The sequence below is a fragment of the Oncorhynchus tshawytscha genome, linkage group LG06, assembly GCF_018296145.1.
Source record: "Oncorhynchus tshawytscha isolate Ot180627B linkage group LG06, Otsh_v2.0, whole genome shotgun sequence".
In the NCBI taxonomy this organism is placed as follows: Eukaryota; Metazoa; Chordata; class Actinopteri; order Salmoniformes; family Salmonidae; genus Oncorhynchus; species Oncorhynchus tshawytscha.
The window spans coordinates 46,598,367-46,625,745 of NC_056434.1; the positions used below are offsets into that span (position 1 = coordinate 46,598,367).

Consider the following 27,379-nt stretch of genomic DNA (forward strand, 5'->3'; position numbering starts at 1 on the left):
TAGGCCTTTTTTCCACCAGATCAGAGCATGACATTTTTTCCACTTTCATGCTGAGCGGTTATTAAAAGGGAGAGAGCTGGAAAGATTTTTCAAATAGGCTACATTAAGGAGCTATTGTCATTCTCAATGGATGTAAAAACAGACTTTGTTTACTTTGCTTTTGGAGGCGAAGAAAAAATTACTTTGATAAGCTCCACTGTGATGCTGATTTAAGACAATGAGAAATAGTATAAAATCCCAAAATGGGAACATTCATAAGCCTACATTTGCGCACAGGCCAGTAATGACATCATTCACGGGAGAAGAGGGGGCGGCCCGTCGGAGCACAGTCAATTCGATGACACAATAGATCATCTTTGGGAGAGATGTGGGAAATAATTTAGTTTTTTGTGTCAATCAGCATATTTTGCATAATGGTTTGCATATTACCATAAACAAAGTACTAGAGTATTGAGTTGATGTTAGCTTTAGCTGTCAGCTAGCAACAAAAGTTAGCCTGCAAAGTTGGAAGCTACCGGTATCTTTTTGCATTGTGCAAGTCTTCTAGCTTGTATGGGCATTGTTTTGCGAACAGTAATTAACAGGTTTAAAATTTCTACCTGCCGTGTCGGATTCAAATGTGTTATCTTCTGTGCAGCATGAGTGGGGAGCTAACATGACGCAGCCCAGACTCCCAGTGCAGGCTTGCAATGGGTAAGTGGAGCAGGTACGGTGCACGCTATAGTAAGGGATCGGCTGCACTGACAGACAGGCTTGATTCGTGAGACACATTAACAGAAATACAGAAAGTTAAAAAAAAATATATATATATTAGTACCCGAGACGTTATTCATGTTCTAGTATCGAAAGTACCGAAGTTTCGGTATAACGTGCAACACTAAGGATAGGTAAGGACATGCTACAGTACCACCAAGGAATATTTGATGCACCTCTGAAGCATTAACTTTTTGAAGCATCTCACGATCACAATCAGTAACAACAAAGTTTGAGTATCTGCCTGGTGGCTGTGTTATTTAAAGCCGCTGATGCATTAGCCTGTCTAGGGTCTTTGGTCTGTCACTCTGTTATTTCACACTTGTCTTGCTGTCCTGCTGTCGTTTTTGAGAACAGAGGGCAGAGAAGGATGAGAAATGCCTGCATGCAATATGTGTTCTCTCTTTGAGTGAGAAATGACTGAAATTACATCCTGTTCTTGCCAATACAAACTCCCTACTATCTGATTCTCCATTTGCTGTTGCATGCTGAGTTCTTATGGCTGTGTTCCAATTATGATGGCTGAACTGTGTTCTTCTGTCCCTAGGTGATGGCTCAGCAGGCCGGGGCTGGGCGCAGGTATATTCGGGCATTTGTGAGCGGCTTCTTCGTGGCAGTGCCCGTAACTGTCACTGTTCTGGACCGCTTTGCCTATGTAGCACGAGTAGAAGGAGCCTCAATGCAGGTGAGACACACGCTCTCTGCTTTCTCCATCAATTCCTACTGATCTTGTTGTACTTTTTCAAAGCCCCACTTTCCTTTTGTGACAGAGTTGATTGCATCTCGGTATCTACTGTATCATGCAGTAAAGAGAGTGAGAGGTTCTATTGAATGGAATAAATTGGCCTTACCTCACCCCACAATTCAAATACCAATACCACAGAAGACATTTAGCCCTGCTCGGATTCAGAAGCCATACAATACAACAGAATTCATACTTCATGGCCTGGGTTGACACTTGGTCGTGATGAAATACATCAAATGCATCTCACGTCTTTGCTCACGTTAAGAAAACGCACATAAACACTTCTTTTAAACCTCTATGCTTAATGCACGTTCATCTTTCATTTTGCTGTCAAACAGAGTTGATCAGGCATACATCTGTAGCTATGTAGGCATCAAGGTAAGTCAGTCGGGCAGCTGAGACCCATTGGTTTCGCGTCATTGGCTGGGGCTTGTCCTCCCTGTTGACAGTGTTGGTTGGCAGTTTAGCTTCTTGTGAATGGTTGACAAGAGAATCTATACAGCGTGATATAGTTTCTTTGTACCATCCCATGTGACGTAATTAGAATCCAAGTATATTTGCATGGTTTTCTAAGTAAGTAAAGAAATGTAACAACAAATGTTTGTCTGAAGAAGATCGTTATTGATCTCCCTCCTCTCCTCCCATACTACTAATTAGTAAGTCAATACGTTCAGATACTGAAGGCTGTTTACATTGTTGGAGTTGTTAGGATTTCGTCAGGTTATAGTTGTGTAGACAGGCCGTTGCCTCACTTTGCCTCTCCTCCTACAAGACCGTGATAGTTTAAACAAGAATCCTTTCAAAACCCCTGCGTTGTCTTGCCTAAGGCTACAGTGCTCACAAGATTGAATTGTTGACCAGACAATCTTATTTGATCTAACTTTCCTTGTCTCCTGTGTTGTTGTTTTTTTTCTCAGGTTTTTATTAATTCTAGGGTGCTTTCAAGCTAGCAAGATAAACGTATTTGAAACAATACAGCATGTAATATGGTAAAATATGACTGAAAGTGAAAATGATAACGTATCCAACTGTAACAGATACATTCTGCGGCTGGCAGCACTCGTATGGGATATTTATTTTCAGCAGACGGATAAGAGATATTCTGTCAATTACCCCGGCAAGCGTGAAATGGCCTGTGCACATCCTGTTTAATGAATCATTCTTCCTGTGTCATGTCACCCGCTGCTTGGAGTGGGGCTTCGTCACACACTAGCTCTTCGATAAAGTGACACAAACTAAGTTGTAAGAATGAATTATTTCTGTGGGGGGGGGGATTTCACAGACTATAGGCGTACTACACTGTATACGATAGAGTTAGTCATGGTTGTTGAGAAACCCTCTTGTGTTTCCCATTGAGGGTGAAATTGTTAATTTTGTGGACTCACTGGGTAAAGAGAAAATAATACTGGGTCATGTTCACAAGGTACAAACCTGAGGGAAACTGGAAGGTACTAAAGTTGTCCAACCCTGATGTACTCTGTAAGGTACTGTAGGAGATATGTGCATCATCTTGTTTGTGTTGTTGTTTAGATTATTGACCTCTGTACTGACCCTTGCCCCGAGACATGACTGTAGACTTCTATGGCGTCAGACTCTATAGTTAATTAGTCTACAGCCACATCTCAGGGCAACTGTTCCACTCCAATAGATTTGAATGGTATGACGTATGTTTCACCCACATCTGTCGGTGTGAATCTGTAGGCACGGGAAGACATACAGATATATTTAAAATGGTGCCGGAAGAAATGGCAGCAGTTTAACAAGCGCCCAAGTTATTGTGCTATTATGTGTTTTTTTTTGTTTGCATTATTTGTAGCTTATTTTGTACAAAATGTTTCTGCAACTGTATCTTATGGCAAAAAAGAGCTTCTGGATGTCAGGACAGCGATCACTCACCTCGGATTAGACCAAGATCTTTTCTCAGTCAGCTTTTTCTCAGTCAGCTTTTTCTCAGTCAGCTTTTTCTCAGTCAGCTTTTTCTCAGTCAGCTTTTTCTCAGTCAGCTTTTTTCTCAGTCAGCTGTATAAGGAAATAAGCAAACAAACCGCTCACCCAGAGGCGGCGCTCCTAGTAGCCGGATACTTTAATGCAGGGAAACTTAAATCAGTTCTACCTCATTTCTATCAACATGTTAAATGTCCAACCAGAGAGAGAAAAATTCTAGATCACCTGGACTCCACACACAGAGACGCGTACAAAGCTCTCCCTCGTCCTCCGTTTGGTAAATCCGACCATAATTCTATCCTCCTGATTCCTGCTTACAAGCAAAAATTAAAGCAGGAAGCACCAGTGACTCAATCAATAAAAAAAGTGGTCAGTTGAAGCAGATGCTAAACTACAGGACTGTTTTGCTATCAGACTGGAACATGTTCCGGGATTCTTCCGATGGCATTGAGGAGTACACCACATCAGTCACTGGCAATATCAATAAGTGCATTGAGGACATCGTCCCCACAGTGACTGTATGTACATACCCCAAAAAGAAGCCATGGATTACAGGCAACATTCGCACTGAGCTAAAGGATAGAGCTGCTGCTTTCAAGGTGCGGGACTGTAGCCCGGAAGCTTATAAGCAATCCCGCTATGCCCTCCAACGAACCATCAAACAGGCAAAGCGTCAATACAGGGCTAAGATTGAATCGTACTACACCAGCTCCAATGCTCGTCTTATGTCACAGGGCTTGCAAACTATTACAGACTACATAGGGAAGCACAGCCACGAGCTGCCCAGTGACACGAGCCTACCAGACGAGCTAAATCACTCCTATTCTCACTTCGAGGCAAGCAACACTGAAGCATGCATGAGAGCATCAGCTGTTCCTGGTCGACTGTGTGATCACACTCTCCGTAGCCAACGTGAGTAAGACCTTTAAACAGGTCAACATTCACAAGGCTGCGGGGCCAGACGGATTTCCAGGACGTGTGCTCCTGGCATGTGCTGACCACCTGGCAGGTGTCTTCACTGACATTTTCAACATGTCCCTGATTGAGTCTGAAATACCAACATGTTTCAAGCAGACCACCATAGTCCCTGTGCCCAAGAACACGAAGGCAACCTGCCTTAATGACTACAGACCCGTAGCACTCAGGTCCGTAGCCATGAAGTGTTTTGAAAGGCTGGTAAGGGCTCACATCAACACCATTATCCCAGAAACCCTAGACCCACTCCAATTTGCATACCGCACAAACAGATCCAGATGATGCAATCTCTATTGTGCTCCACACTGCCCTTTCCCACCTGGACAAAAGGAACACTTATGTGAGAATGCTATTCATTGACTACAGCTCAGCGTTCAACACCATATTACCCTCAAAGCTCATCACTAAGCTAAGGATCCTGGGACTAAATACCTCCCTCTGCAACTGGATCCTGGACTTCCTGACGGGCCGCCCCAAGGTGGTGAGGGTAGGTAGCAACCCATCTGCCACGCTGATCCTCAACACTGGAGCCCCTCCAGGGATTCATGCTCAGTCCCCTCCTGTACTCCCTGTTCTCCCACGACTGCATGGCCAGGCACGACTCCAACACCATCATTAAGTTTGCAGACGACACAACAGTGGTAGGCCCGACCACCGACAATGATGAGACTACAGGGAGGAAGCCAGGGACCTGGCCGGGTGGTGCCAGAATAACAACCTATCCCTCAAAGTAACCATGACTAAGGAGATGATTGTGGACTACAGGAAAAGGAGGACCGAGCACGCCCACATTCTCATCGACGGGGCTGTAGTGGAGCAAGTTGAGAGCTTCAAGTTCCTTTGTGTCCACATCAACAACAAACTAGAATGGTCCAAACACACCAAGACAGTCGTGAAGAGGGCACGACAAAGCCTATTCCCCCTCAGGAAACTAAAAAGATTTGGCATGGGTCCTGAGATCCTCAAAAGGTTCTACAGCTGCAACATCAAGAGCATGGTTGCATCACTGCCTGGTACGGCAATTGCTCGGCCTCCGACCGCAAGGCACTACAGAGGGTAGTGCGTATGGCCCAATACTTCACTGGGGCAAAGCAGCCTGCCATCCAGGACCTCTACACCAGGCGGTGTCAGAGGAAGGCCCTAAAAAGACAGACTGTTCTCTCTACGACTGCATGGCAAGCGGTACAGTAATGCCAAGTCTAGGACAGTTTTTACCCCAAAGCCATAAGATTCCTGAACAGGTAGTCAAATGGCTACCCTGACTATTTGCATTGTGTGCCTCCTCCCAACCCCTCTTTTACGCTGCTGCTACTCTCTGTTTATCATATATGCATAGTCACTTTAACTATACGTTCATGTACATACAGTTGACGTCAGAAGTTTACGTACACTTTAGGTAGGAGTCATTAAAACTTGTTTTTCAACCATTCCACAAATTTCTTGTTAACAAACTATAGTTTTTGCAAGTCGGTTAGGACATCTGCTTTGTGCATGACACAAGTAATTTTTCCAACAATTCTTTGCAGACAGATTATTTCACTTATAATTCACTGTATCACAGTTCAAGTGGGTCAGAAGTTTACATACACTAAGTTGACTGTGCCCTTTAAACAGCTTGGAAAATTCCAGAAAATTATGTCATGGCTTTTGAAGCTTCTGATAGGCTAATTGACATCATTTTAGTCAATTGAAGGTGTACCTGTGGATGTATTTCAAGGCCTACCTTCAAACTCGGTGCCTCTTTGCTTGACATCATAGGAAAATCAAAAGAAATCAGCCAAGACCTCAGAAAACAAATGTAGACCTCCACAAGTCTGGTTCTTCCTTGGGAGCAATTTCCAAACGGCTGAAGGTATGCGTTCATCTGTACAAACAATAGTACGCAAGTATAAACACCATGAGACCACGCAGCCGTCATGCCGCTCAGGAAGTAGACGCGTTCTGTCTCCTAGAGATGAATGTACTTTGGTGCGAAAAGTGCAAATCAATCCCAGAACAACAGCAAAGACCATGTGAAGATGCTGGAGGAAACTGGTACAAAAGTATCTATATCCACAGTTAAACGAGTTCTATATCGACAACCTGAAAGGCCGCTCAGCAAGGCAGAAGCCACTGCTCCAAAACCGCCACAAAAAAAAATCGTACTTTGGAGAAATATCCTCTGGTCTGATGAAACAAAAATAGAGCTGTTTGGCCGTAATAACCATTGTTATGTTAGGAGGAAAAAGGGGCATGCTTGCAAGCTGAAGAACACCATCCCATCCATTAAGCACAGGGGTGGCAGCATAATGTTGTGGGGGTGCTTTGCTGCAGGAGGGACTGGTGCACTTCACAAAATAGATGGCATCATGAGGGAGGAAAATGATGTGGATATATTGAAGCAACATCTCAAGACATCAGTCAGGAAGTTAAAGCTTGGTCGCAAATGGGTCTTCCAAATGGACAATGACACCAAGCATACTTCCAAAATTGTGGCAAAATGGCTTAAGGACGTCAAAGTCAAGGTTTTGGAGTGGCCATCACAAAGCCCTGACCTCAATCCTATGGAACATTTGTGAGCAGAACTGAAAAAGTATGTGCGAGCAAAGAGGCCTACAAACCTGACTCCGTTACACCAGCTCTGTCAGGAGGAACGGGCCAAACTTCACCCAACTTATTGTGGGAAGCTTGTGGAAGGCTACCTGAAACGTATGACCCAAGTTAAACAATTTAAAGGCAATGTTACCAAATACTAATTGAGTGTATGTAAACTTCTGACCCACTGTGAATGTGATGAAAGAAATAAAAGCTGAAATAAATCATTCTCTCTGCTATTATTCTGACATTTCACATTCTTACAATAAAGTGGTGATTCAACCCAACCTAAAACGGGGCATTTTTACTAGGATTAAATGTCAGGAATTGTGAAATACTGAGTTGAAATGTATTTGGCTAAGGTGTATGTCAACTGTACTACCTCAATTGGCCCGACCAACCAGTGCCCCCTCACATTGGCTAACCGGGCTATCTGCATTCGGTCCCGCCAACCCCTCTTTTACGCTACTGCTACTCTCTGTTTATCATACACTGCTCAAAAAAATAAAGGGAACACTTCAACAACACAATGTAACTCCAAGTCAATCACACTTCTGTGAAATCAAACTGTCCACTTAGGAAGCAACACTGATTGACAATAAATTTCACATGCTGTTGTGCAAATGGAATAGACAACAGGTGGAAATTATAGGCATTTAGCAAGACACCCCCAATAAAGGAGTGGTTCTGCAGGTGGGGACCACAGACCACTTCTCAGTTCCTATGCTTCCTGGCTGATGTTTTGGTCACTTTTGAATGCTGGCGGTGCTTTCACTCTAGTGGTAGCATGAGACGGAGTCTACAACCCAGACAAGTGGCTCAGGTAGTGCAGCTCATCCAGGATGGTACATCAATGCGAGATGTGGCAAGAAGGTTTGCTGTGTCTGTCAGCGTAGTGTCCAGAGCATGGAGGCGCTACCAGGAGACAGGCCAGTACATCATGAGACGTGGAGGAGGCCGAAGGAGGGCAACAACCCAGCAGCAGGACCGCTACTTCCGCCTTTGTGCAAGGAGGAGAAGGAGGAGCACTGCCAGAGCCCTGCAAAATGACCTCCAGCAGGCCACAAATGTGCATGTGTCTGCTCAAACGGTCAGAAACAGACTCCATGAGGGTGGTATGAGGGTCCGACATCCACAGGTGGGGGTTGTGCTTACAGCCCAACACCGTGCAGGACGTTTGGCATTTGCCAGAGAACACCAAGATTGGCAAATTCGCCACTGGTGCCCTGTGCACTTCACAGATGAAAGCAGGTTCACACTGAGCACATGTGACAGACGTGACAGTCTGGAGACGCCGTGGAGAACGTTCTGCTGCCTGCAACATCCTCCAGCATGACCGGTTTGGCGGTGGGTCAGTCATGGTGTGGGGTGACATTTCTTTGGGTGGCCGCACAGCCCTCCATGTGCTCGCCAGAGGTAGCCTGACTGCCATTAGGTACCGAGATGAGATCCTCAGACCCCTTGTGAGACCATATGCTGGTGCGGTTGGCCCTGGGTTCCTCCTAATGCAAGACAATGCTAGACCTCATGTGGCTGGAGTGTGTCAGCAATTCCTGCAAGAGGAAGGCATTGATGCTATGGATTGGCCCGCCCGTTCCCCAGACCTGAATCCAATTGAGCACATCTGGGACATCATGTCTCGCTCCATCCACCAACGCCACGTTGCACCCCACAGACTGTCCAGGAGTTGGCGGATGCTTTAGTCCAGGTCTGGGAGGAGATCCCTCAGGAGACCATCCGCCACCTCACCAGGAGCATGCCCAGGCGTTGTAGGGAGGTCATACAGGCACGTGGAGGCCACACACACTACTGAGCCTCATTTTGACTTGTTTTATGGACATTATATCAAAGTTGGATCAGCCTGTAGTGTGGTTTTCCACTTTAATTTTGAGTGTGACTCCAAATCCAGACCTCCATGGGTTGATAAATTTGATTTCCATTGATGATTTTTGTGTGATTTTGTTGTCAGCACATTCAACTATGTAAAGAAAAAAGTATTTAATAAGAATATTTCATTCAGATTTAGGATGTGTTATTTTAGTGTTCCCTTTATTTTTTTGAGCAGTGTATATGCATAGTCACTTTAACCATATCTACATGTACATACTACCTCAATCAGCCCGACTAACCGGTGCCTTTTATATAGACTCGCTACTGTTATTTTTCACTGTCTTTTTACTGTTGTATTACTTCTCTACTTACCTATTGTTCACCTAGTACCTTTTTTTGCACTGTTGGTTAGTGCCTGTAAGTAAGCATTTCACTGTTTTATTCAGCGCACGTGACCAATCAACTTTGATTTGATAGGCTAGACACAGCATTTAGCTCAGTATGGCAGGAGTCCGCTTTACTTCTCTAAGAGGACTATGTCATTCAGTCTGTCTTCTGTTCCCTGGTTGCCCTCTGCTTGGCCCTTGCTGCTGTTTCTTCTTTCCAGGCCACCGATGGCAATGTTGCTCGTTTCCCCTGTTCCTTGTTTCTTTCCGATGTGACTGACTCGCCTCTTTTTGTGTTTTGTGTGCATGTGTGTTGTCGTCTCAGCCTTCCCTGAATCCTGAGGGGAATGTGACAGGTTCTGACGTGGTGCTCCTGAACCGCTGGAGTGTGAGGAACTACCAAGTACGTCGAGGTGACATTGTGTCAGTCCTGTAAGTAACCAAGTTTCAAGCACGTTTACATCAACTCTTGTTTGTTTTGTTTGCTGTCAGACATGCTGGGACCTTGTTAGTTGCTAAGATCAAGTGGATTTGGAGACATATCCTCGCCCTTTCTCTCCCTCCACCTCTGGAGTAGGCCCCTCTGCCAATGGCTGGCTGAGCAGTGACGCTCTGCTCCCCTATAACTCCCCTGTGCTGTTTTTAAAATGGAGGACCTGTTGACACTGTTGGCTCCACAAGAGAGGGAGGGAGAGGGGGAGCGAGCGAGCGAGCGAGAGAGAGAGAGAGAGAGAGCAATTAGAGCGCCACACAGCCACGCGAAGGCTCCCTGCTTTCAGACATACTCTTTGTTCTGAAGCACCGTGGGAAGCCAAATGTGGCCCTGGCTGCTAATGAAAAAGACTCAGTCACAAATGGCATCATATTCCCTATATAGTGCACGACCTTTGACCATAGGGCTCTGGCCAAAAGCAGTACACTATGTCGGAAGTAGGGTGTTATTTGGGACGCAAGTCAAAATCTCCCCTGAAAGAAAGTATTTTCTCTCACTTTCTCTCCTCGTATGCTCACGTCCCTGGGCGCACTTATCCCAGGCTACTTATCTCAGTCTTTGTTTTTGCGATGGCTTCTGAGACTTCAATGTGTGATAACGCAGCTGTCTGATGAATTTGTGCTGCGTTGCCTTGATGGGATTCAGGTTTGATGATTGTTTCATGCAGAAGAGCAGAGCAGAGGTCATGAATAGGCCGACATAGAGGTACGGTCAAGGAATATTACTGCATTATGTATTTGATGTGTTCATTAGTTAAACTGGGTTTGACAACCTCAGGGTAAAGTTTTGCCACAACTGGTTTATTTGGGTTCGACATGACTATTGTAATTCAGCACAGATGTCCACAAACCACCCATCCATGCAGGTTTCCCTTAGAAAATAGGTATTCTGACTTCCAATGGGGCTACCTGGTTAAATATAATAATAACTCAAATAAAATCCTATTAAATGCACCGATTTGCTGCTGTGGGGTTTGATGTGATGTGGATTGTGGGGGCTCAGACAGACAGACAGCGGCAGGCAGGCAGGCAGGATAAATCCCTCTTCCATAATTACCCCAAGATGGCAGCCTCTCCCTTCCCTTCCCTGCAGGGGACGTGTTGCGCTTGTGAACAGGATGTTCAGCCATTTATGAAGCACCATTCCTAGCAGAGCGGAGGGAGGGGGTGAAGGTGAGAGCGGGAGAAGGAGGGAAGGGGAGAGGGGGAAGTGATCGAAAGCGAGTGAGAGAGCTAGCGTGGAATGCTAATCTAATGTACATTGACAAACTAAGTTGTAAGAATGAATTATTTCTGTGGGGGGGATTTCACAGACTATAGGCGTACTACACTGTATACGATAGAGTTAGTCATGGTTGTTGAGAAACCCTCTTGTGTTTCCCCTTGAGGGTGAAATTGTTAATTTTGTGGACTCACTGGGTAAAGAGAAAATTATACTGGGTCATGTTCACAAGGTACAAACCTGAGAGAAACTGGAAGGTACTAAAGTTGTCCAACCCTGATGTACTCTGTAAGGTACTGTAGGAGATATGTGCATCATCTTGTTTGTGTTGTTGTTTAGATTATTGACCTCTGTACTGACCCTTACATGACTGTAGACTTCTATGGCGTCAGACTCTATATTTAGTTAGCCTACAGCTGCGTCTCAGGGCAACCGTTCCACTCCAATAGATTTTAAAGTTATGACATGTGTTTCACCCACATCTGTCGGTGTGAATCTGTAGGCACAGGAAGACATACAGATAGGCTAGACACAGCATTTAGCTCAGTATGGCAGGAGTCCGCTTCACTTCTCTAAGAGGAATATGTCATAAATACACCAATTAACCTGCATGCTTTTGAAAATGTTTTTTTTCTTTTCTAAAGCAACATTTATGAGGAAGGGCAACGTGTCAAGTAGATCTGTATCAACAACTGTTGTTGGGTGGGAAAAAATGTAAAAGCGTATTTCTCATCTGCCAAAGAATTCCACCCTGGCCTGTACTGTATTTAAATGTGAAGTGTGATATTGGACTACTGCTACAGCAAGGTAGACTGAATTCCCTCTTCTAATTTGAAAATCAAATTGTCCAAGGCAATATTCTGGTCCTTTGAATAATTTCTTATTTACAGAATAGAATACTCCTCGTTTCAGGTCCATAGTAGTGGATGAGGAAAATGGTCACCGTGTTTGAGTGCATATATGGCAATTTATCTGCCACATCGGGTTTTTGTCGTGCTTTCAGTGCAGGCTATTAATAAGCTGATTTGATTTTATGTTCTTCCTGTTAACATAACCATTTAATTAAAAAACTTTTTTTTTTAAAGCAGCTCCTGAAACAGGTTTCTGCTAAGCAGAATTGTCTTGTGGAAGAGGAAAAATGCTCCTCTCCGGGTTATAAATAGCGGGTTAATGAATCTCCTTTTCTGGCACCGTTCTTTTGTTAATGACACGGTTTTAGGTTTACCATCCTGGTACAAGACGATAGAAAAACAGATGTTGAAAGTTTTGACGTGGTACGTTTGTTGAGGGTGTGTGAGTATTCATGGCATGCACAGCAGCAGTTGTGTAAACCTTCAAAAGCTTCAAGTCTGTAGTTGCTTCTCTGTCTGTAGCTTGTCTTTGAAGTGTGGATGCCAGGAAGAGAGAAACATCACCCCTCTTGTTAGTTTGGACGGTACTGAGTTTCTGTCATTTTTAGCATCAACAGAATCCAGTTTGGCTTTGTTGAGGTGTGTTTTAGCCAGCCGTAACTAAAGCCCATTGTTTTGGGATTGGGTTTACAAAAAAAAGAGAAGACCGAGCTGGGGGAAAAAAGGAAAGCAAAAACCTCTGAGATGCTTAATCTAGGATACTCTGAGCTGACAATCTCTCCTCTGCAGACGTGTTGTTCGGGCAACAGTAGAACGCGGTCTGTGGAGGTAGGAATTCCTTCCTGGACACAGGAAAAGGGGAGCTGACTGGCTTGGCCACCCTTCCATGAGCCAGCCATTAGGCCACTGTGGAGCACACTCTGGCCCCCAGGGAGGGGAGGGCAGGGGAGGGGAGGTTAATAGGGTTTGTTTTTGCCAAAAGAGATCGCTTCAGTCTGTCTCCTAATCTAGCAGATAGATAGGGATGTTTTGACATGTCCGCTGCCTGGCTGGCTGTAATAGTGTTATTATCTATCATTTGTGTGATTTCAGCAGCATGATGGCTGGGTAATGGCCTCTGTTAAAAGCAAGACATTGGCCTCTTGAGCTAAGAATCCCACTCTGCGAAACACACACACACAAGCTTGTGCGCACACACACACACACACACACACACACACACACACACACACACACACACACACACACACACACACATGGTGCTCAGAGCACGCACACCTGCATTCATTACATGTGTTTCATTTTATCTTAAAAGTTCGATAAAGGTTGGCGTTCCCTCCAACCAGCTTAGAGGCAGCCATTTCATTCAACATGTAAACATGAACGACCTGAATTAGTAAATGAATTCAATGCCCTGGGAAATCAAATTGAAGGTAATTTGTCACGTGCTTCGTAGACTAACAATGGAATGCTTACTTACACGTGCATTACCAAAAATAGAGAGTTAAAGAATAAATATAATATAAATATAATAAATAAACAGAAATAGTGACATGAGGAATTAATACACAGTGGATAACAAATAAAAAATAACAAGTAAAAATAACATGGTTATACAGTTGAAGTGGGAAGTTTACATACACCTTTGCAAAATACATTTGAACTGAGTTTTTCACAATTCCTGACATTTAATCCATTTAAAAATTCCCTGTCTTAGGTCAGTTAGGATCACCACTTTATTTTGAGAATTTGAAATGTCAGAATAATAGTAGAGAGTGATTTATTTCAGCTTTTATTTTTTTCATCAGACGTTTACATACACTCAATTTAACTTATGGTAGCCTTCCACAGGCTTCCCACAATAAGTTGGGTGAATTTTGGCCCAGTCCTCCTGACAGAGTTGGTGTAACTGAGTCAGGTTTGTAGGCCTCCTTGCTCGTACACACTTTTTTTTTTGTTCTGCCCACAAATTCTCTATAGGATTGAGGTCAGGGCTTTGTGATGGCCACTCCAATACCTTGACTTTGTTGTCCTTAAGCCATTTTGCGACCAAGCTTTAACTTCCTGACTGATGTCTTGAGATGTTGCTTGAATATATCCACATAATTTTCCTACCTCATGATGCCATCTGTTTTGTGAAGTGCACCAGTCCCTCCTGCAGCAAAGCACCCCCACAACATGATGCTGCCACCCCTGTGCTTCACGGTTGGGATGGTGTTCTTCGGCTTGCCAGCCTCTCCCTTTTTCCTCCAAACATAACGATGGTCATTATGGCCAACAGTTCTATTTTTGTTTCATTAGACCAGAGGGCATTTCTCCAAAAAGCACGGTCTTTGTCCCATGTGCAGTTCCAAACCGTAGTCTGGCTTTTTTGTGGCGGTTTTGGAGCAGTGGCTTCTGCCTTGCTGAGCGGCCTTTCAGGTTTTGTCGATATAGGACTTGTTTTACTGTGGATGTAGATACTTTTGTACCTGTTTCCTCCAGCATCTTCACAAAATCCTTTGCTGCTGTTCCTGGATTGATTTGAACTTTTTTCACCAAAGTATATTAATCTCTAGGAGACAGAAAGCGTCTCCTTCCTGAGCGCTATGACAGCTGCGTGGTCCCATGGTGTTTATACTTGCATACTATTTATTGTACAGATGAACGTGGTACCTTCAGCCGTTTGGAAATTGCTCCCAAGGATGAACCAGACTTGTGGAGGTCTACAATTTTTTTTCTGAGGTCTTGACTGATTTCTTGATTTTCCCATGATGTCAAGCAAAGAGGCACTGAGTTTGAAGGTAGGCCTTGAAATACCTCTACAGGTACATCTCCAATTGACTCAAATTATGTCAATTAGCTTCTAAAGCCATGACATCATTTTCTGGCATTTTCCAAGCTGAAGGCAGAGTCAACTTAGTGTATGTAAACTTTTGACCCACTGGAATTGTGATACAGTAACCTTGCTCTAAAATCAAAAATCAAATCAAATTTATTTATATAGCCCTTCGTACATCAGCTGATATCTCAAAGTGCTGTACAGAAACCCAGCCTAAAACCCCAAACAGCAAGCAATGCAGGTGTAGAAGCACGGTGGCTAGGAAAAACTCCCTAGAAAGGCCAAAACCTAGGAAGAAACCTAGAGAGGAACCAGGCTATGTGGGGTGGCCAGTCCTCTTCTGGCTGTGCCGGGTGGAGATTATAACAGAACATGGCCAAGATGTTCAAATGTTCATAAATGACCAGCATGGTCGTATAATAATAAGGCAGAACAGTTGAAACTGGAGCAGCAGCACGGTCAGATGGACTGGGGACAGCAAGGAGTCATCATGTCAGGTAATCCTGGGGCATGGTCCTAGGGCTCAGGTCCTCCGAGAGAGAGAAGGAGAGAATTAGAGAACTCACACTTAGATTCACACAGGACACCGAATAGGACAGGAGAAGTACTCCAGATATAACAAACTGACCCTAGCCCCCCGACACATAAACTACTGCAGCATAAATACTGGAGGCTGAGACAGGAGGGGTCAGGAGGCACTGTGGACACATCCGAGGACACCCCCGGACAGGGCCAAACAGGAAGGATATAACCCCACCCACTTTGCCAAAGCACAACCCCCACACCACTAGAGGGATATCTTCAACCACCAACTTACCATCCTGAGACAGGGCCGAGTATAGCCCACAAAGATCTCCGCCATGGCACAACCCAAGGGGGGGCGCCAACCCAGACAGGATGACCACATCAGTGAATCAACCCACTCAGGTGACGCACCCCTTCCAGGGACGGCATGAGAGAGCCCCAGTAAGCCAGTGACTCAGCCCCTGTAATAGGGTTAGAGGCAGAGAATCCCAGTGGAAAGAGGGGAACCGGCCAGGCAGAGACAGCAAGGGCGGTTCGTTGCTCCAGAGCCTTTCCGTTCACCTTCACACTCCTGGGCCAGACTACACTCAATCATATGACCCACTGAAGAGATGAGTCTTCAGTAAAGACTTAAAGGTTGAGACCGAGTTTGCGTCTCTGACATGGGTAGGCAGACCGTTCCATAAAAATGGAGCTCTATAGGAGAAAGCCCTGCCTCCAGCTGTTTGCTTAGAAATTCTAGGGACAATTAGGAGGCCTGCGTCTTGTGACCGTAGCGTACGTGTAGGTATGTACGGCAGGACCAAATCAGAGAGATAGGTAGGAGAAAGCCCATGTAATGCTTTGTAGGTTAGCAGTAAAACCTTGAAATCAGCCCTTGCTTTGACAGGAAGCCAGTGTAGAGAGGCTAGCACTGGAGTAATATGATCAAATTTTTTGGTTCTAGTCAGGATTCTAGCAGCCGTATTTAGCACCAACTGAAGTTTATTTAGTGCTTTATCCGGGTAGCCGGAAAGTAGAGCATTGCATTAGTCTAACCTAGAAGTGACAAAAGCATGGATTAATTTTTCTGCATCATTTTTGGACAGAAAGTTTCTGATTCTATACACAATACCCCATAATGACAAAACAAAAAACAGGTTTTTAGATTTTTTTTTTCCAATTTGAAAAAATCACAACTGAAATATCACATTTACATAAGTATTCAGACCCTTTACTTTGTTGAAGTGCCTTTGGCAGCGATTACAGCCTTGAATCTTCTTGGGTATGATGCTACAAGTTTGGCACACCTGTATTTCGGGAGTTTCTCCCATTCTACTCTGCAGATCCTCTCAAGCTCTGTCAGGTCGGATGGGCTGCGTCGCTTCACCGCTATTTTCAGGTCTCTCCACCGCTATTTTCAGGTCTCTCCACCGCTATTTTCAGGTCTCTCCACTGCTATTTTCAGGTCTCTCCGCCGCTATTTTCAGGTCTCTCCGCCGCTATTTTCAGGTCTCTCCGCCGCTATTTTCAGGTCTCTCTGCCGCTATTTTCAGGTCTCTCCGCCGCTATTTTCAGGTCTCTCCGCCGCTATTTTCAGGTCTCTCCAGAGATGTTCGATTTTGTTCCTGTCTGAGCTCTGGCTGGGCCACTCAAGGACATTCAGAGACTTGTCCTGAAGCCAATCCTGTGTTGTCTTGGCTGTGTGCTCAGGGTCGTTTTCCTGTTGGAAGGTGAACCTTCGGTTTTCATCAAGGATCTCTGTACTTTGCTCCGTTCATCTTTCCCTTGATCCTGACTAGTCTCCCAGTCCTTGCTACTGAAAAACATCCCCACAGCATGATGCTGCCACCACCATGCTTCACCATAAGGATGGTGCCAGGTTTCCTTCAGATGTGACACTTGGCATTCAGGCCAGAGTTAAATCTTGGTTTCATCAGATCAGAGAATCTAGTTTCTTATGGTTTGAGAGTCTTTAGGTGCCTTTTGGTAACTCCACATGGACTTTTGTGCCTTTTACTGAGGAGTGGCTTCTACCATAAATGCCTGATTGGTGGAGTGCTGCAGAGATGGTTGTCCTTCTGGAAGGTGCTCCCATCAGAGGATCTCAACAGAGGATCTCTGGAACTCTGTCAGAATGGTCACCTCCCAGACCATGTCCTTTCTCCCCCGATTGCTCAGTTTGGCCGTGCGGCCAGCTCTAGGAAGAGTCGTGGTGGTTCTGAATTTCTTCCATTTAAGAGTGATAGAGCCTACTGTGTTCTAGGGGACCTTCAATACTGCAGAAATGTTTAGGTAACCTTCCCCAGATCGGTGCCTCAACACAATCCTGTCTTGGAGCTCTACTGACAAGTCCTTCAACCTCATGGCTTGGTTTTGTGCCTTTACATATTATGTCCAATCAATTTAATTTACTCACAGGTGGACTCCCAAGTTGTAGAAACATCTCAAGGATGATTAATGGAAACATGATGCACCTGAGCTCAATTTAGAGTCTCAAAGCAAAGGGTCTGAATAGTTATGTAATAAGGTGCACTGTATGTGTCACCTTATTCCGAATGCACTGTATGTATCACTACAAACTGTAAGACTGAATACACAGGGCTGACCAGCCAGAGCTCACAGCATGCATTTCAGTTGCATGTCCGTATTTCAGTAGCGTGCATTCTCACTGTCCCTGTTGCAGAATGTATTCACAACATGGACATTGACTTCTGCTGGGTGAGAGAGGGGCAGCAATTGTATTTGTCACATTCGCTGAATACAACAGGTGTATTTACTCTTTGCCTGTTTGATGGTTCATCTGAGGGCATAGCAGGATTTCTTACAAGTGTCCGGGTTAGGGTCCTGCTCCATGAAAGTATCTCCTCTACCCTTTAGCTCAGTGCGGATGTTGCCTGTAATCCATGGCTTCAGGTTGGGGTATGTACGTACTAGAGGTCGACAGATTATGATTTTTCAACACTGATACCGATTATTGGAGGACCATAATTTTTTTAATTTTTTTATATTATTTTCTATTTATTTATTTATTTTTATATAATAAAAATACATTTTTATTTTATATATATTTGTAATAATGACAATTACAACAATACTGAATGATCACTTATTTTAACTTAATATAGTACATCAATAAAATCAATTTAGTCTCAAATAAATAATGAAACATGTTCAATTTGGTTTAAATAATGCAAAAATAAAGTGTTGGAGAAGAAAGTAAAAGTGCAATATTTAGCATGTAAAAAAGCTAACGTTTAAGTTCTTTGCTCAGAACATGAGAACATATGAAAGCTGGTGGTTCCTTTTAACATGAATCTTCAATTTTCCCAGGTAAGAAGTTTTAGGTTGTAGTTATTATAGGAATTATAAGACTATTTCTCTCTTTTACAATTTGTATTTCATATACCTTGGACTATTGGAAGTTCTTATAGGCACTATAGTACTGCCAGCCTAATCTCGGGATTTGATAGGTTTGAAGTCATAAACAGCGCAATGCTTGAAGCACAGCGAAGAGCTGCTGGCAAATGCAGGAAAGTGCTGTTTGAATGAATGCTTACGAGCCTGCTGCTGCCTACCACCTCTCAGACTGCTATATCAAATCATAGACTTAATTATAATATAATAACACACAGAAATACAAGCCTTAGGTCATTATTATGGTCAAATCTGGAAACTGTCATTTCAAAAACAAAATGTTTATTCTTTCAGTGAAATACGGAACCGCCCGTATTTTATCTAATGGGTGGCATCCCTAAGTCTAAATATTGCTGTTACATTGCACAACCTTCAATGTTATGTCATAATTGTGTACAATTCTGGCAAATTAATTACAGTCTTTGTTAGGAAGAAATGGTCTTCACGCAGTTCACAACGAGCCAGGCGGCCCAAACTGCTGCCTATACCCTGACTCTGTTGCACAGAACGCAAGACAATTGACCCAATTTCCCTAGTTAAAAGAAATTCATGTTAGCAGGCAATATTAACTAAATATTCAGATTTAAAAACATATACTTGTGTATTGATTTTAAGAAAGGCATTGATGTTTATGGTTAGGTACACATTGGTGCAACGACAGTGCTTTTGTTGCGAATGCTCTTGTTAAATCATCACCCGTTTGGCAAAGTAGGCTGTGATTTGATGATAAATGAACAGGCACCGCATCGATTATATGCAACGCAGGACAAGCTAGATAAACTAGTAATGTCATCAACCATGTGTAGTTAACTAGTGATTATGTTTGATTTGTTTTTTGTAAGATAAGTTTAGTGCTAGCTAGCAACTTACCTAGGCTCCTTGCTGCACTCGCGTAACAGGTAGTCAGCCTGCCACGCAGTCTCCTCGTGGAGTGCAATGTAATCGGACATAATCGGTGTCCAACAATACTGATTATCGATTGTCATAACTTGAAATCGGCCCTAATTAATCGGCCATTCCGATTAATCGGTTGACCCCTAGTACGTGCGGTCACTGTGGGGACAACATCATCGATACACTTATTGATGAAGCCGGTGATTTTATGTGGTATACTCCTCAATGCCATCAGATGGGTCCCGGAACATATTCCAGTCTGTGCTAGCAAAACAGTCCTATAGCTTAGCATCTGCGTCATCTGACCACTTGCGTATTGAGCGAGTCACTGGTAGTTTCTGCTTTAGTTTTTGCTTGTAAGCAGGAATTGGGAGGATAGAATTATGGTCAGATTTGCCAAAATGGAGGGCGAGAGAGAGCTTTGTATGCATTTCTTTGTGTAGAGTAAAGGTGGTTTTGGAGACCAATAGGCTATTTTTCACATTGAGTTATCCTTTTAACAGGTAGACCTCTCAAAGTTACTACAGTACAAGGATGTCAGGAGTAAACCACACAACACACTACTATCTTTCCCTCTACCTCAGCCTTTTTGCCTCTCCCGTTGCAGGCCTGTTGTCCCTCAACGTGTCAAATTGGCAACCTACGTAAACCTCTACCTACTACAGTACAATGATTTTGAGGTTTAAATGACAAAGCAGACTACTATACTCCCTAACGCAGCCCTCTGCCTTTCTCCTGTAGGGACGTTCTCCCTCATCCCCTCTCACACAGTGACTCAGCTCCCTGTTCCTTTCCACTTATCAGATGTGATGAATGAATGCGTCCACCTCTGGTACATTTCAACGTTTAGATGGGTCCACTTGAACTCGGATGTGCCTCCGAAAAGTTGATTGGGGTAAAATTCCGCAGTATACAACAGGGAAACATTTCTGAGAGCCCTTTAGTAGTTGTATATGTCAACATGAGCTATGAAGGAAGAGAGCAGCAGCATGCCAGTGTAATAAGAACCTCTGAGAGATTGAGAGAGAGGCGCTGCGGACAGATTAAAGCAGGGCGACTTGGGTGGAATGAGGTTTGGGGTTCAGTTCATCAGAACTGCTGCAAGTACAGTTGAAGTCGGAAGTTTACATACACCTTAGCCAAATACATTTCAACTCAGTTTTTCACTTTCACGTCATTTTAATCCTAGTAAAAAAAGTCTGTCTTAGGTCAGTTAGGATCACCACTTTATTTTAAGAATGTGAAATGTCAGAATAATAGTTGAGTGATTTTATTTCTTTCATCACATTTCCAGTGGGTCAGAAGTTTACATACACTCAATTAGGATTTGGTAGCATTGCCTTTCAATTGTTTAACTTGGGTCAAACGTTTCGAGTAGCCTTCCACAAGCTTCTCACAATAAGTTGGGTGAATTTTGGCCCATTACTCCTGACAGAGCTGGTGTAACTGAGTCAGGTTTGTAGGCCTCCTTGCTCGCACACGCCTTTTCAGTTCTGTCCACACATTTTCTATAGGATTGAGGTCAGGGCTTTGTGATGGTCACTCCAATACCTTGACTTTGTTTTCCTTAAGCCATTTTGCCACAACTTTGTAAGTATGCTTGGGGTCATTGTCTATTTGGAAGACCCATTTGTGACCAAGCTTTAACTTCCTGACTTATGTCTTGAGATGTTGTTTGAATATATCCACATAATTTCCTATTTTGTGAAGTGCACCAGTCCCTCCTGCAGCAAAGCACCCCCACAACATGATGCTGCCAACCCCGTGCTTCACGGTTGGGATGGTGTTCTTCGTCTTGTCGTTCTTTCCTCCAAACATAACGATGGTCATTATGGCCAAACAGTTCTATTTTTGTTTCTTCAGACCAGAGAACATTTCTCCAAAAAGTATGATCTTTGTCCCCATGTGCAGTTGCAAATGGTAGTATGTCTGTTTTTGGGCGGTTTTGGAGAAGTGGCTTCTTCCTTGCTGAGTGGCCTTTCAGAATATGTCGATATTGGACTGGATTTGCTGTGGATATAGATACTTTTGTACCTGTTTCATCCAGCATGTTCACAAGGTCCTTTGCTGTTGTTCTGGGATTGATTTGCACTTTTTGCACCAAAGAACGTATCTCCTTCCTGAGAGGTATGACGGCTGCGTGGTCCCATGGGGTTTATACTTGCGTACTATTGTTTGTACAGATGAACGTGGTACCTTCAGGCGTTTGGAAATTGTTCCCGAGAGTGAACCAGACTTGTGGAGGTCTACAATTTGTTTTCTGAGGTCTTTGCTGATTTATTTTGATTTTCCCATGATGTCAAGCAAAGAGGCACTGAGTTTGAAGGTAGGCCTTGAAATACCTCTACAGGTACATCTCCAATTGACTCAAATTATGTCAATTAGCCTATTAGCTTCTAAAGCCATGACATCATTTTCTGGGATTTTCCAAGCTGAAGGCAGAGTCAACTTAGTGTATGTAAACTTTTGACCCACTGGAATTGTGATACAGTGTCATGCACAAAGTAGATGTCCTAACCGACTTGCCAGAACTAGAGTTTGTTAACAAGAAACGTGTGGAGTGGTTGAAAAACGAGTTTTAATGACTCCAACCTAAGTGGATGTAAACTTCCGACTTCAACTGTATATCTGCAATGATACGTGCCCGTAGTCCTAATAATAGGATTTTACTGTAAATCAGAATCTATATACAGTAAACATTGGGTTTGCATAAACACAATGAGGTAGGGTTACATTCAGAGGGAACCACATAGATAGCAGCAGGTTTTCATGGAATGTGGAAAATACCCACTTGGCTGTGGTGGTCTGTTTTCAGCTTAATTTCTTTCAGCCATCCCTTTCTTTCTGGCTTCGAGTTCCTCTCTCTCTCCCTCCCTTCCTTCTGGTGATTTTCCTGATGTTCCTTTTCAGAACCTGCATTCACACGGAGACAACGTGGTTGAGGAGAAAACAACCTGTCTCCAAACACAAATGATGTTTTTCATTACACGGGAGCTCTGTCATCAGCCCCAGCGGGTACTTTGGTTATGCAGCGAGGAGATATTCCTCTCATTCAGCCACCGTGTAATTGTACAAACATCAAAGCTGCTTTCCTGGCATTCACATCCATCAACAGGCATGCAATGAAATGGGAATGACCTCGACATGAAATATTCCCTCATTTCTCCCCGTTTTAACAGAAGCAGCTTGGAAAGCACCCTGCCGATACAGAGTGAGCTGTGCGTAGTGGGCAGGTTACTCACTTGACACATTGAGGGCATAAAAGCTTTAAATTAAAATTGGGCTCTGGATGGAAGGAAATTGGTGTTTCAAATGCCACAGGGACAGGATTTATCATTTAGGCTGTTACAGTGACACATTTCCAAGTCAGAGATAGTATTCGCATTATGCCCATGCCCTAAATGAAGGATGGTTAAGGAACCAAACCAGACCAGTTGGAACCTGGAGTTCGCTTGCTTCCGAGGGGTAGGCCTACAAACTAAGTGACCCTGAACTGGCTTCTTCATTGGTAAAATGTGACAAATAAAGGATAAGTGAAAAATGAAGTGACTCCTTGAGGGTAGAGTTCTCAACGAATGTAACCATTTACTGACAGAGTACATTTTGAATCCCCAGTGAATAACATATCTCATCCTTCCAAGCGTCTTATCCAGTTATAATGTGCCGTTTGAAACAAGAATCCGTCCCAGCTTATTTTCAACGCTCGACTGCTCTGTGGCCTATTTGAGAAATGGCTGATGGTTTGTGGTTGTCCCACATGCTACCTACAGGGCTCTGTGTTAGATTCCCTGACACACACACACACACACACAGGGCTATGTTAAATTGGCTGTCAGTGGCATTTTAGAACAGTTATGCAAATTGGGCTGAGGGTTAGCATAGCGGCGGTGTCAGACCCGTGTGGGGTTTGGAGGGCTACGGATTAAGACACAGACAGCCACTGTCAACACACTGAGCCCATTAATAAAGACCCCACCCCTTGATATGACTGGAGGAAGAGAGCAGTCAGAGCAGGGCAATGTGTGGGTGGATGGGAGAAGAGAGGGGGGGTTTGGGGAATGTGTGTGTGCTCGTGTGTTTCGGGTGTGTGTGCGTTTGTCATCTTACTTCTCTCATGCTTGTTACGCTAATGCAGGTCAGGGCCAGGCAACATCATCTTGCTCTGGGGTAGCAGAAAAGGTGAGAAGGTAAGATCATAGAAACATGAATGTTCTTTCCTCTGGCAACAGAAAGAGCAAAACAAGAACAGCGTTATCAGTAAGTAGGAGAAGGGTGATTAATCCCTGTAATTTAGCTAAACTGTGCCTCTTTAATGTTCAATGCTTCATGCTTTGTGAAGTGCTTCTCCTCCAATAGCTCAGACTTTACTGCCCTCTCGCTCTCTCTCTCTCTCTCTGCCAGTTTGGCAGGCATACATGAACTTAAAAATAGATTGTATCGCTGTGCGTTGGCAGATCATTCCAGTGGTAAAGGTTTTTTCATCAAGCCTCACATGCATCATGGATGTTCATGCACGTGTCTCAGTCACACTACTGGTGACAGCTAGGCCTATACAGCTAGCTATAGGGGAGAAATGACAAATGAAATAGATATGCCGTCAATCTTCAGAGAATATTAGTCTCTGCCAGGAAAACTTCAATTTTCTCAGACTTATGCCTGAAAGTGGACCTTGCGTCTTGGTGTCTGCGTGTAGCAGACCTTCGTTCTGTGTGCATGACTTTGTGTGGACTTCTGGTTGTGAGGACCAATAGAGTCCCGCAGGTGAGCTGCGTTTTGGCCCCTGCAGGTCACAGTGGCAAATGGTGGGGGTGGGGGGTTAAGTAAGTATTCAGCATGCCATCATCCATTTATTTACTGTATTTCTGATCAAATTGATGATATTTTTATGGACAAAAAATTTGCTTTTCTTTTAAAAACAAGAACATTTCTAAGTGACTCCAAACTTTTGAACGGTAGTGTACATGTAAATATATGGATGAGCAATGACCGAGCAGCATAGGCAAGATGTAATACATGTTATAAAATACAGTATATACATATGGGATGAGTTATGCAAGATATGTAATCACCAATATTAAAGTGGCATTAATAAAATGACTAGTGATCCATTTATTAGAGTGGCCAATGATTTCAAGTCTGTATGTAGGCAGCAGCCTCTCTGTGTTAGGGATGGCTGTTTAACAGTCTGATGGCCTTGAGAGAGCCTGAAAAATAGCTTCTATTGGTCCCAGCTTTGATGCACATGTACTGACCTCGCCTTCTGAATGATAGCGGGGTGAACAGGCAGTGGCTTGGGTGGTTGTTGTCGTTAATGATCTTTTTGGCCTTCCTGTGACATCGGGTGCTGTAGGTCTCTTGGAGGGCAGGTAGTTTGCCCCCGGTGATGCGTTGTGCAGACCGCACTACCCTCTGGAGAGCCCTGCGGTTGAGGGCGGTGCAGTTGCCGTACCAGGTGGTGATGCAGCCCGACAGGATGCTCTCAATTGTGCATCTGTGAAAGTTTGTGAGGGTTTTAGGTGACAAGCCAAATTTCTTCAGCCTCCTGAGGTGGAAGAGGCGCTGTTGCGCCTTCTTCACCACACTTTTGTGGGTGGACCATTTCAGTTTGTCCGTGATGTGTATGGCGTGGATCTTGGAACGTTCCACCTTCTCCAATACTGTCACGTCGATGTGGATGGGGGGGTGCTTCCTCTGCTGTGTCCTGAAGTCCACGATCAGCTCCTTCATTTTGTTGATATTGAAGGAGAGGTTATTTTCCTGGCACCACTCCGCCAGGTCCCTCACCTCCTCCCTGTAGGCTGTCTCATCGTTGTTGCTGATCAAGCCTACTACCTTTGTGTCGTCTGCAAACTTGATGATTGAGTTGGAGGCGTGCATGGCCACGCAGTCATGGGTGAACAGGGAGTACAGGAGGGGGCTGAACAAGCACTCTTGTGGGGCCCCAGTGTTGAGGACCAGCGAAGTGGAGATGTTGTTTCCTACCGTCACCACCTGGGGGGGGCCCGTCAGGAAGTCCAGGACCAAATTGCACAGGGTGGGGTTGAGACCCAGGGCCTCAAGCTTAATGATGAGCTTGGAGTGAACTATGGTGTTGAATGCTGAGGTACAGTCCATGAACAGCATTCTTACATAGGTATTCCTCTTATCCAGATGGGATAGGGCAGTGTGATGGCGATTGCATCGTCTGTGGAATTGGGGCGGTATGCAAATTGAGTGGCTCTAGGGTGACAGGTAAGGTCGAGGTGATATGATCCCTGACTAGTCTCGCAAAGCACTTCATGATGACAGAAGTGAGTGCTACGGGGCAATAGTCATCTAGTTCAGTTACCTTCGACCTTATTGGGTACAGGAGCAATGGTTGGCCATCTTGAAAAATGTGGGGACAGCAGACTAGGTAGGATAGGGAGAGATTGAATATGTCCATAAAAACATCAGCTGCTGGTCTGCGCATGCTCTGAGGATGCGATTAGGGATGCCCTCTGGGCCAGGCAGCCTTACGAGGGTTAACGTATTTAAATGTCTTACTCACGTCGGCCACGGCGAAGGAGAGCCCATAGTACTTGGTAGTGGGCCGTGTCCTTGGCACTGTATTATCCTCAAAGCGGGCAAAGAAGCTGTTTAGTTTGTCTGGAAGCAAGACATTGGTGTCAGTGACGTGGCTGGTTTTCCTTTTGTAGTCCGTGATTGACTGTAGACCCTGCCACATAGGTCTCGTGTCTGAGCCGTTGAATTGCGACTCCACTTTGTCCCTATACTGACATTTCGCTTGTTTGATTGCCTTGTGGAGGGAATAACTACACACACTCCATTGAGTCAATAGGTGGACTTCACAGTCCGGGAACTGTGGTTAACCTACAGGCCACTTAACCGTTTCTCATGTTGTTAACTTGCGATTGAATTTACTGCAGAGCTAACTCAATGTTACACACCCTAACCCCCTCAAAACAAGATTGTCAATAAAGATACATGATAAGGAGAGGAGACCTGCAACAAAGGTTATAGCCTACCAATGCTGTTAACACACTCCTCTCCCTGCTCTCAGGCTAAAGCTTGTAAACTACATGGTCAGTGTGTGCTCACTGCTTGGGGTGTGGTCCTTGGAGAGACTGACTCAATGGAGTGTGTGATGAACAGACTCCTCCAACACCACTGCTTGGCAGACCTGGGTTCTAATACTATTTGAAATTATTTCAAAATGTGTTATCTGTGCTTGATGATTAAGCATGCCTGGCACAGTGGTCCAATAGAATAGTCCCAAAACTGCACACCCTGCACCTAATATAGCACTGCAGTCAGGTTACAGCCAATGCTCAAAGTATTTCAAAGATCTCAAATAGTATTTGAACCCACGTCTGCTGCTGGGGGGCGAGATCTGTTATCGCTCATCTCAGCTGGGCAGCAGATCCAGCCAAGCAGCAGAAGGGAGGGGAGGGGAGGAAAAGAGAGGAAGATGACCCATAGCCTTAGGCTGGGGTGTCTGTGCCACACTCCACAGCTCAGGACCAGGGACGAGCTCCCACAGCGGCCCTGCTTTAAAGATGATAAAGGACAGGCACACCAAGGGTAGCCCCTCGATAACGTGAGGAAACGAAAGGGAAAGGTGGATAGCTAGTCAATTGTGCAACTGAATGCATTCAACTGAAATGTGTCTTCTGACCCAGCTATCAGCTGAGGAATAAAACCTCCTAATCGTTCAATAAAGGTGATGTTCTGTGACACGGATTTCCAATGGCTTCTATAACTCTGAATGTATACTTACAAGTGCATTGGTTTAATGGGACTAACATTTTATAATGGAATAAGGTTGTCATTGAATGGCTCTCCGAAACGGTATTATGCATAATAGTCATGTGCCTTATACTCCATTGGGACTCCAATGAATTGACTCTTCAGTGAGAAATATTCTGAAGTCTTGCACGTTGTCATGTAGCACCCACTCCTCTCTACCCCAACCCTGTGTGTGTGTCCGTT

At 44.3% G+C, this 27,379-nt stretch overlaps 1 protein-coding gene across 1 annotated transcript in view; it reads left to right on the forward strand.

Moving 5' to 3' along the window:
• The window catches only part of LOC112252627 (mitochondrial inner membrane protease subunit 2), a 144,705-nt gene that overhangs the window by 28,150 nt on the left and 89,176 nt on the right, over positions 1-27,379 (forward strand). The window contains exons 2-3 of the mRNA XM_024424048.2: positions 1,301-1,438; positions 9,533-9,639. Of these exons, the coding sequence (XP_024279816.1) occupies positions 1,301-1,438; positions 9,533-9,639 (245 nt within the window). The remainder of the gene's footprint in view (positions 1-1,300; positions 1,439-9,532; positions 9,640-27,379) is intronic.